Source organism: Bufo gargarizans, chromosome 1 (assembly GCF_014858855.1).
Source record: "Bufo gargarizans isolate SCDJY-AF-19 chromosome 1, ASM1485885v1, whole genome shotgun sequence".
Classification (NCBI taxonomy): domain Eukaryota; kingdom Metazoa; phylum Chordata; class Amphibia; order Anura; family Bufonidae; genus Bufo; species Bufo gargarizans.
Window position 1 is genome coordinate 222,330,241 of NC_058080.1, and position 11,472 is coordinate 222,341,712.

General features: G+C 43.8%; 1 protein-coding gene across 1 annotated transcript in view; it reads right to left on the reverse strand.

Moving 5' to 3' along the window:
* ELOVL6 (ELOVL fatty acid elongase 6) overlaps positions 1-11,238 on the reverse strand; it is a 126,708-nt gene extending 115,470 nt beyond the window's left edge. Inside the window, exon 1 of the mRNA XM_044268402.1 lies at positions 11,016-11,238. Within this exon, the coding sequence (XP_044124337.1) occupies positions 11,016-11,104 (89 nt within the window). The 5' untranslated portion in view covers positions 11,105-11,238. The remainder of the gene's footprint in view (positions 1-11,015) is intronic.
* Positions 11,239-11,472: the final 234 nt, after the last annotated feature.

The following is an 11,472-nucleotide window of genomic DNA, read 5'->3' on the forward strand; positions in this document are numbered from 1 at the left end:
ATACGAATTTAGAAACATTAAACATATCCTTGCAAAACCCATGAAGGAATGGCATACAGCCTAAAGGGGTTGCCCAAGATTTTGATATTGATGGCCTTTTCTACATAAAATTTAAATAATTGTTGCATCGACATATTCTGACACCATAAGATACGGGAAGGGCTTTTTTCCCAAACAATATGTAGTTTTTATTAATACAATTTTTTCAATACTTTTTATTCAATCTCTTTCAGGGATTTATTTTTTTAACTTTACTTTTAATCCCCCTAGGGGACTTGAACAGGTGATCATCAGATCACTTGTACCATAGACTGTAATGGTTTACCACTGCAGTATATGGGAAAACTGCTATGTTAGGAAGTTTACTATGGCAGGCTTGGTGTCCTTCACAAGGCTTCTGGCTGCCATAGCAACTGAACAGCTCTCACAATCTTGTTGTGGCATTAAAGGCAACCCACTCCTGGAGTTTTCTCCAATCATTAACACTGCTAGCAGGTGTCTGCTGTGCAGGGGTGTAACTATCGCGGCAAAGGGTGTGACCGGGCCCTATGGGGTGAGGGGGCCCGGCATGAAGTACAGTGACAATGCTGGGCCCCGTCAGAGCACTCTTCAAACATGTATAATATGCGCCCGGGTGCAGAGGCAAGGGGGAGGGGGGGGGGGGGGCGCGCGTACTCACCTGGCAGTTCTCGTCTCCAGAGTGAAGCATGGAGCCCTCTCTGCTTCCTGCTTCACTTTTCTTCTGAGCTCCGGCACTCCCACTGTAGGCAACAAATCACACTGCTGCCTGTGGGAGGAGCGCTAAAAGCCCAGGAATCGGCCTCCAGCAAAGCCAGCTGCGCAATGTGAGTGTGGGAGTGCGTCATCAGGGAAGAGGGTAAGTATGTGTTTTTTGTTTTTTTCCCATAAAGCTGCAGACTGGAGGCAAAAGGGTGCCACAACTAGAGTGAGGGGGCACAAAAGTGGGCATCTTTACTGAGGGGGCACCTAATCTGGAATAACTACTGTGAGGGGGCACCTAATCTGCCATAACTACTTTGAGGGGGCACATATGTGGGCATAACTACTGTGAGGGGGGCACATATCTGGCCATAACCACTGTGAGGGGGCAAAGATCTGGGCATTACTAGTGTGAGGGGACACATCTGGGCATTACTAGTGTGAGAGGGGCACATATCAGCCATAACTACTGTGAGGGGGCACATATCTGGGCATAACTACTGTGAGGGGGCACATATCTGGGCATAACTACTGTGAGGGGGCACATATCTGGGCATAACTACTGTAAGGGGGCACATATCTTGGCATAACTACTGTGAGGGGGCACAAAAGTGGGCATAACTACTGTGACAGGAACAAAGGTGGCTATATCTGCTGTGAGGGACCACAAGGAGGACATAACTTTTGTGAAGGGGCCAAAAGGTGGGCTTAATTACTGTGAAGGGCCACAATGTGGGCATTAGTACTGTGTGGTAGCACTTAGGGGAAATGTCCTAGATTACCCTGCTATACATTGGCATGGCTCAGTCTTACAGGCCAGCACAGCCTGCTGGTGATTTCACAGTGGGAGTCACCATCCCTTTCTTATGTGATTATTCTTTTTTTCTCTATCACCACAGTGACCTTGTTCTGGATCCAGTGAACATCACGCCAACGCCAGCAACACCCTGGATGAGGTAGGACCAGATTTTTATTAGTTAGGACTGGGTAAATGTAGCCATGCATTGGGCTTAGTGTAAAAAATAAATTGCCGCCTCTTTGTATAAATGGGGGGGAGGGGGCAATCCAAAGTTTGCACTGGGGCCCACACTCTAGTTACATCACTGCTGCTGTGTAAAACCTTCCCGAAGAACCATTTCACACTAATCTTGGAATGTCAAATGGCATAATGCAAAATTCTGTTCTATATGTGTTCCTCCTGTTGTACCAAGCTAACACATATTCCAGTATTGTGAAGATAGACTCATACAAAATTATATTCTACATGCCTAATTTCTGACATGTTTGTAGAAGCCCAATTAGTTTTGCACTGATCATGCCATCCACTAGAGCATGGAGTGAGGATAAGATTTCTTTTTAATTAGTAAAGACAGCTTACTAAGGAGCATAATCAATGCCCACATGAATTCTATACCCAGGTGAATACAGCAGTAAAAGGCTACAAACGAATTCATTATTTAAAGTAGTCAACAAAAAAGTAATATTTAGAAAAAGAAATCATAACAAAATAGTTTGAGTTGCTATTTTTAGGAAATAACTAGCTGTGCATTTCATATTCAATGTAGTGAATACAATAAAAAAATAAAAAGATTAATTGTGATGTTAAAATTATAAACTTTAGGTTTCACGTACATAGAAAGAAAGGAAGACAGCACTAGGCGGTCTGATGTTTCTGTATCTTGAAGCATTTGGCACTCCGTATACTCCAGTATGGTGGCTCCTGCTCTGTATTCCTGTCTAGAAGTAATGCCTCCGTAACATGGTACCTGATAGAACATACCGTGATTTTGTGTGCTTGTATACGAAATAAGGGCGGGGGCAGACTGGAAACTTTACGTTGCCCCCATGTTGTAGGTGGGGCCAGATTGACAGAAGGAATGGGACCAACACAAGTAGGTGGGGTCAGCAATACCTTCCCAGCAGAACCAGATAACAGATTGCAGCACAAAAAATCTCCCCAGAACCTGTCCTTCAGTGGTGGCCATGTTCTGTCCTCTTTCCACTCCAGTTGTCTCTAAAATAAGGAGCTTAGGAGTTGAAAATGTGGGCAAAAGCACCAAGCCAACCCTACTTTTAGCACTTTGACAGCCCCCAGTAATGACCCTTTTAGTGCCCCCAGTAGTATGCCCCCTAAGTGGTCAAGAAAAGAAAAGAAAAAAAAACATAAAATACTCGAGTCCCATTCCAAGGTGGAAGCCTAAGGCCTCTTCCTGCCTCCGGCCTGAGACTCTGTCCCTGCTCCATTTGTACTGTACACTGCCTCGTATAGGGCCTGTGGCCTATGAGGGTGCAGTATTTAATTGTATCGTCATCCTGAGGATGGGGACACAATTGAATTCAGGAGGGCACCCGTGGCTGCCAGGCAGGTATGTAAGAACCTGATGACCCCAGGGTTAAACAGAGTTAATGAGGAATGCTTATTAGCGATAATCTGTCAGCGTAATACTGCTGCCGATTACCCAATGAACAAGCTCGCACATAGGGCAATCCAGATTTTTTAAGATGATTAAAAATAAATTGTTTGCCGGCGGCAGATTGTGCTGTCTAATCGCAATCTGCTGTTGGTGAACAACTAGTCAGTATGGGGATGAGCGACAGGATAACGATCTCTCCTCCTCATACTGTGGAGGAGATCGCTGCATGTAATAGCAGCGGTCTCCTCCGCTAGCGAGCAGACGATTGCCGGGAAGGAATGCTTCCCATCCGACAATCGCCTGCTAGATCATTTAATCTTATACAGCCCTCAGATCACTCACAGCCGAAAGGAGAGCTCAGATGGCATCCTGGACATCGGTCCTCATAGTATCTATAGCCAGTCTGCCCTGAGGGGCATATGGAGCTACAGTATGGGCCCATGGATGTCTATGGGTCCATATTACAGATCCATACACCATATACTTGAGGCTTTATTGTCATTTTGGTGATAAAAGTTGTGAAAGGAAAACATCATGGGGCAGATGTATAGTGTCCTGTTAAAGTATTCACCCCTCTTGGTGTTTTTCCATTTTTTTATTTTTTTTTACTACAGCCAGGAATTGAAATGGATTTTCTGAAAATACTGGAAAATTGAGAGTGCATATATATATATATATATATATATATATATATATATTTACCCCATTTGATATGAAAACCCTAAATGAGGTCTGGTGTTGGTCCATCCAATTAACGGCTCGAGCACACAAACTTATTTTTGGTCCACATCTGGTTCGCATTTTGTGTAGGTCGTATGCGGACCTATTCACTTCGATGGGGCCGCAAAAAATGCAGGCAACACACCGTGTGCTGTCCGCATACATATGTCCATTCCAAGGCATCCGCAAAAATATAGAACATGTCCTATTCTTGTCCACATTATGTACAAGGAGAGGACTGTTCTATTATGGACCGGAAGTTCCATTCCACAAAATACGGAACACACACGGCCGTATGGCCGTATCCGTGCTTTGCGGATCAGCAATTTGCAGACCACAAAACAGGCAACGGTCGTGTTGAATAAGGTTCCCTGTGTGCAATCAAAGTGTCCCTTTATGAGTATAAATACACCTGGTCTGAAAGGCGCCTAATGCCTCATTCACACGTCAGTGTTTTGGTCAGTGATATTCATCAGTGATTTAGAGCCAAAACCAGGTGCAGAACTTTCCCTTATACCTCATGTCTGTGGAGGCTCCAATCCTGGTTTTGGCTCACAATCACTGATGGAAATCATTGACCGAACACTGACATGTGAATGAGGCTTAAAGGGGTGCTCCGGGAATTAAGAAAATAAAAATACGCAAATATTACTTTATTATAAATATATTCCCAAATACCTTTCATTAGTTATAATGGCTCGTTTTGTCTAGGGAGCAATGATTAGGAGAAACAAAATGGCCGCTGTCCTGTTAGTATACACAAAACCTGTCCTAGCTGCCTCACCCTCCTCTCTGCTCTGCCTGTCAGGGATTATGATCCTGACTACAGTTTAATATGATACTTAGCTGAATCTTTGTGGGAATGGAGTTTATCAGGAGACATGAAGTACAAAGAGGACAGATTGTGGTAATGGAGACAGAACACAAGTGCAGTGCTGCTGCTTATTAGCTACATCTGCTCATGAACTCCATTCCTACAGAGATTCAGCTAAAGATTTTATCATCTGTATTCGGGATCATAATCCCTGACAAGTAGAGAGGAGGATGAGGCAGCTCTTTACCTCAGTGCTCTGAAGTAACTTCTCCTGCTGTACGACAGGCTTTTTGTGTACTAACAGGACAGCGGCCATTGTGTTTTTCTTAATGATTGCTACCCAGACAAAACGAGCCATTATAACTAATGTAAGGTATTTGGGAATATATTTATAATGAAGTAATATTTAAGCATTTTCATTGTCTTAATTCCCAGAGAACCCCTTTAAGTCTACAATACTACTAAACAAACATGAAGACCAAGGAGTTCTCAAAACAGGTCAGAGGCAAAGTTGTGGAGAAGTACAGATCAGGGATGGGTTATAAAAAAATATTGCAAACTTTTAAATCCCATGGGGGCACCATTAGAAGAATATGAAAAGAATATGGCACAACTACAAACCTGGCAAAAGAAGGCTCACGGACCAGGCAAGGGGGGAATTAGTCAAAGAATCAACAGAGACACTGACAATAACACTGAAGGAGCTCTAAAGATCCACAGCGGAGATGGAAGTATCTGTACGTAGGACTATTATATGCTGTAAATGGGGCTTCAGGGTAACTGCACACTAGTGTGTATTTACAAACACATTCCAAGCAGATTTTCATGTGTCATTTGCGGTTTTTGTTGCGGATTTGATGCCAGTTTGCTGCAGATCTCACCCTTTGCAAGCACAGCAGGTCAATTTCCACAAAGAGGAAAAAAGCTAAGTGTACATGAGATCTGTCAAATCTAATTCACTTTGCTGGTACTGTGGTTTTTCCGCCTGGAAACCTACACATAATCCACCTCGAGTGGCTAAAAAAAACAATTTCTTAAAAGGGTTGTCAAGCCTGGTAAAATATGGCCTATCTTCAGGACAGCTAATCAGCAGTGGTTTCGTGTGTTAGATATCTGTTTTTAAAGAAAAACATAAGAAGCCACCTTTGGCTTTGCCAAACAACTTGTGTCAGACTTCCCAAACACTTGGAAGATAGTTCTCTGGTCAGATGACACTAAAACTGAACTTTTTGGCCATCACGCGAAATGCTATGTGTGGCGCACACTCAACACTTCCAATGACCCAAAGAACATCATTCCCACAGTGCAGCATGGTGGTGGCAACATCATGTTGTAAGGGTGTTACTCATAGTCAGGTACTGGAAAACTGGTCACGATGAAAGGAAAAGTGGATGGCAGTCAATACAAGGTAATTCTTAAAGAAAACCGGTTTCAGTCTGCCAGAGATTTCAGACAAGGACAGAGCTAAGGGTTAAGAGTGAAATGTATTTGAATGGCCTAGTCAAAGCCCAGATCTTAATCCAAATGATAATCTGAGCCATGACTTGAAGACTGCTGTACACCAGCATAGCCAATCTAATTTGAAAGAGTTGGAGCAGTTTTGCCTGGAAAAATGGGCAAAAAAAGAGACTTGCATTTGTAATTGCAGCAAAAGGCGGCTCCACAAGTATTGACTTTTAGGGGGTGAATAGTTATGCACATAAAGTTCTATTTTCTATTAATTAGTGTTGTTTAAAGTAAGCCAACCCAGAGGTAACATAGTTTGAGAGAAGAGTCTAAATTCTAAATATGTGACAGATTTATCATACTGTTAGCACGTCTAGTTCTAAACTGTCAATATTCAAGACAGTATTATTAAATCTGCCCCACGGTGTTCAGAAGAGTATGGCCAATTGATATTTACATTCACACTCAAATTGCCGGAGTTGGGAACTGAGGGTACATGTGGAAGTGCTCTGTAAAGACTGGAGCCGGGATCTCATACATAGCTGCACAGGAATAACGTACATAAAACGTTTCATACATTTAGGAATAAGGCCAGTTGTAGGATTTCACTTAGGCCTCCTTCACACGACCGTATCCATTTCTGTGGTCCGCAAGTTGCGGATCTGCAATAAAGGTATACAGCCGTGTGCATCCCGCATTTTCCCTTCCGCAGGTCCCGAACTATGTTACAAATGCCTATTCTTGTGCTGCTGCAGAGTCTCTTTTGGAAGATTAATTGGGAGCTTCCTGTATACTTTCTGTTAACTGACTGATATGAAACACCTTCATAAGTAATAGCAGTGGCCATATTATGGTCTACAGCATACAGTGCACAATAATGCACAACGCAGCTGCTGAAGAACCTCATTTGAAAGAGGTTTCTGAAATTACCAAAATTCTCGGAAAGCCCCCACAATGTCTTAAAATATAAAAACAATCTGGTAGCTAGAGCAAGATAGCTGTATCCAGTCTGGTTCTTTAGCCCTGTACGTATGCCCCGAAATCAGTATATTTCCCAGTGGTTTTAATATCTACCCTGCAATGGTTGGTTTGACCACAATTTTGGTTCTCATGGTAACCTACTATACTTTAGAAAATGTTGTTTTAGCCTTGTGGTGGACTAATCCACTTGGCCTCCAAAGAAGCAATGCCATTAACGTACTAGGTAAAACATGCTTCCCAGGTACACTTCACATTTAGGAGACATTCATCTTCCATACAAGACAAAAACACAGGCACATTTATTTATGCCGTTGTATAGAGTTGCAGGTTCTGAACAGGTGTAAAAGCCTTGTCATAAATCAGGCGCTTCCGCTGCCGGCGAAGGGAGGAAACAAAGACCAGCATAAACGACCTCTATAACATTTACCACGCTGCCTCTCCCTCTTGGCGCCCCTAGAAACATGCTATGGCCCTAAGAGTACATTATGCAGACTGTAAAGTGACAAATCCTCAGTAAAATCTACATGGGAAACTAGTGGATTTTGCTGTGAATTTCGACCCTGTGAAGGTATTCTCTGGGATAATGTACGCCAGGTTTTTGACTTGAAGAAGTCGCAAACGTTTGTGTAAATGTATTTAGCAAAAATACATTTGCAACTTTTGGGGGTTTTACACCTCTCTCACCACTTTCTTTAAAAGCAGTAGGGGCTAAGTAGACAGTGTGGGGCCACTGATGCCCGATGCTTTTACTATAATTTACACTAGAAAACTAGCGCCAAATCTACGCTCCTAGCTCCTATACGTTTCAGTTTCTGCCACAGGGACATCAAAATTGTGACAAATTTTACGAAGAGGCAGCCTCCTGTAAACCTTAGTAAATGACCCCTAATCCTTCTAGTGGAGAAGACAGTGCCTCGATCATGCACCATGTGGCAGCATATCTATGGACCCCTGATACAAAACCATAGTGAATAAGCCCTTAGAAGAGCTAGACCCACAATGATCAGGAAGCCACATTGGAAGCACACTGAGATGCGTTTATCACTGACTGGTCTCTTTCACGTGCCAGTATTTTGCATCACTATCTGTAAGCCAAAACCAGTACTAGGTCCAAAACACTGAAAAAATCCAAAGAGGTCCTTTTTCAGTCTGTATATTCCACTTCTGGTTTTGGCAAATACCAATTTAAAATATCAAAAAGGGACCCTCTGTGCTGCCATAGAAGGTGCACACCAATGGCTTTTCAGTGCGCAAGAGCCATTAAAGGGGTATTCACACAATCCACCCTTATCACCTATTCAGGTAATGAATGCCTGATTGCTGGGAGCCCCCCCAGCCACTATGAAGAGGAATGAGAGGCTTAGCACCCCCATTCTAGTGATCGTGGTGGTGCCAGCAATCAGACATTTATCACCTGTCCTGTGGATATGGGTTGCAGGAATCCCCCTATAAGACACCCATACCTGGCAAGATGGTAAGGACTACTGATCAGTGCCACTACCCAGTATTGCCTTAGGTATAGCTGACTGTTATATCACCCTATTTACACACGTCATTGTAATAAATATATTGGGGATCATTTACTAAGATTGGACACTAGTCTTAGGGTACAGTCAGAGTAATTCCTGAGGGAGTTTTGGAAGTCAAAAATCAGGAGTAGATCATGAGTAGAGAAAGTATAAGGGCTCTTTCACACTAGTATGTCCCTTGTGGGAATCATGCTCCATGTGAGAGAGGGATCGTGCTTTCTGGACTTAGAAAGAGCATGGCATTATCATGATTGATAATGCTGTGTGCCTCTGCCTGACCTTTCTGTAAAGGAATCATAATGACATAAAGCTATCAGTATAATTCTGTTACAGAAGGGTGACGCAAAGGCACACAGCATTATAAATCATGATAATACCCTGGCTTCATAAGTCCAGAACGCACAATCCCTCTCTCACATGGAGCGTGATCCCCGCAAGAGACACGCTCATTTGAAAGAGCCCTAAAGGGCAGATATGACTTCTCTTTTTTAAAATAAAATTCTGATTTTGGCTTCCAAAACTGCATCAGGAAACTTGACCGTGTGGCCATACCCTAAGAGGTGGAGTGGCCTGACCTGGCCCCTACCACTCCCCATTGATGAGAAAGGTGTACAAACACCCGCCGCATGGACATTGAACAGGTCGCAAAACAGGGTCTTGCAATTTTTTTACGCCAAAAAGTCATACAGACCCTTAGTAAGTAACCCCCAATGAACTGGTACTTTACATAGAAATCGAATTCTCTGACCTAAGGGCCTGCCCATGCTACCTATTATGGGCACCTACTTAGCCCATCTTAAATGGTAAGCACATTTTCACCTACTATGCACTTACCAAAAGTTCCCTGCAGGTTTTTATTTTTATTTTTTTAAATGACAGGGAATAAATTTGTCCACAAACAGGAAGAATGCCCTGAGGAAAGTGGTATACATGCAGAGAGATTTACATCATGGTGACACTTATTACAATCTGTCATGTTGAACATCATGTCTGAGCTGCAGGCAGCAGGTTACAGAGCAGGAGGAGCTGAGCAGATTGTAATGATATATAGTTCTATGGGAAAAGAGTAGGTAAAACCTGTGGCTCATGCACACAAACGTATTTTCTTTCCGTGTCCTTTACGTTTGACTGTATGTGGAACCATTCATTTCAATGGGTCTGCATTCCGTTTCCGTATGTCCGTTCCATAAAAATATAGAACATGTCCTATTATTGTCCGCATTATGAACAAGGATAGTACTATTTATTAGGGGCCAGCTGTTCCGTTCCTCAAAATACGGAATGCACACGGACGTCATCCGTATTTTTTGCAGATCTGTTTTGGCGGACCCCAAAATACATACGTTCGTGTGAATGAGGCTCAGAATCCTGCTCATTCTGGACTTTGAAGTCCAGGAGTCGGTCCTATCAGTGATAGACAGCTATCTCTGTATACACAGTCATAGAGGCTGTCAATCACTGATAGGACCGTCTGCTGGACTTCAAAGCCCAGAATGGGCAGGAATATAAATGAATGAGATACAAGTTTTACTAAATCTGTTCCCACAAAACTATGTATCAATCTGCTCAGCTCCTCCTGCTCTATAGGCATGCTGCATTTTCATGGTGACAGGTTCCCTTTAAGTGTCTTAACCAATCACTGAATTTAGTCTCACAGATGAAAACTACAATAGTTCCGTCTATGGGTGTACAAATCTGAGCATCTTATTCTTCCATTAGATGCACAGTAACACGTGCTACATATGTCTCTGAGCCCAGCAAGAGGGGCGACTGTAGGTCAATGACTATACAGGGCGCCACAATGAGCTCACAATCCAGGGGGGCTCTTTTCTACAGTAAGTGGATAGAAAAACATTTTTATGAGACCAGATAAAATGTTACATTAGATAGAAATACAAAATAACCAGCATGAGGTTACATTTCACGAATGGAGCAATCCCAGCTCCAATCAATCACTGAAGTGTGATGCAGAGCTGCACTCGCTCATTCCCCAGTATTCCAGTGATGGCACCGCACTCCCCAGAATGCACTGTCCCTATGAGGCTGACAATCTAATCCTCCATCCAGTGAGGAGACCAGTTAACCCCAGCATACTACAAAGCGCCCAGCTCTAGAAGAGATGCTGCGGAGGCAGGTTAGGGGTTAATGGCCATGAGCTTATTACAGCTGAGGCCCTCTCCCCCAGTATAAAGCCCTGTTGTGCACCCAGCAGGCACAGGCTGCATCCATTCACAGCCTCAGCGCTCGCCCATTCATTGCATACACAGCAGGGCCCTGGCACCTCAGCATGCCCCCTGCACCCCCAGGAAGGCCTGCTCCCATCACTGGATCCAGTGCACCATCATCTCACCCACATAATGCCCACCACAAGGAGACGAGGAGGGCACCTACCAGTTCTCCTGCATCCACTGGATAGCCGCATTCTCATTGAACTGCTTCTCGAATTCATATTCCTGCAAAGTCAACACTGACATGTTCATTGCTGGATGATACCTGGGAGGGGAGTGAGCCTGAGCTTTCCTGAGAGCCTCTTATAGACACACACCTCCTCCTCCCGATCCCCTGCCTTAGGTGCCTGTGTGCCTAACTGTACCCTTGATTTAGCATTGCTCTCTCCTCGCCCTATCCTCCTCCCGGGTCACAGGCTCTCCTCCTCCTTTCTTCTGCATCCACCCTGACAGCACTGCGGCGCTGCGGTCCTAAAGCCGCCTGCTAGCCTGCACTGGAGCACCTGACAGGCACACATCTCTGAGCACAGTGCTCCCCAGCACCTGCTCTCTTATAGCTAGCAAACAAGGGCTCATTGATTTCATCAGGAGAACTAATAATAAAAGCAGTTATTATTACT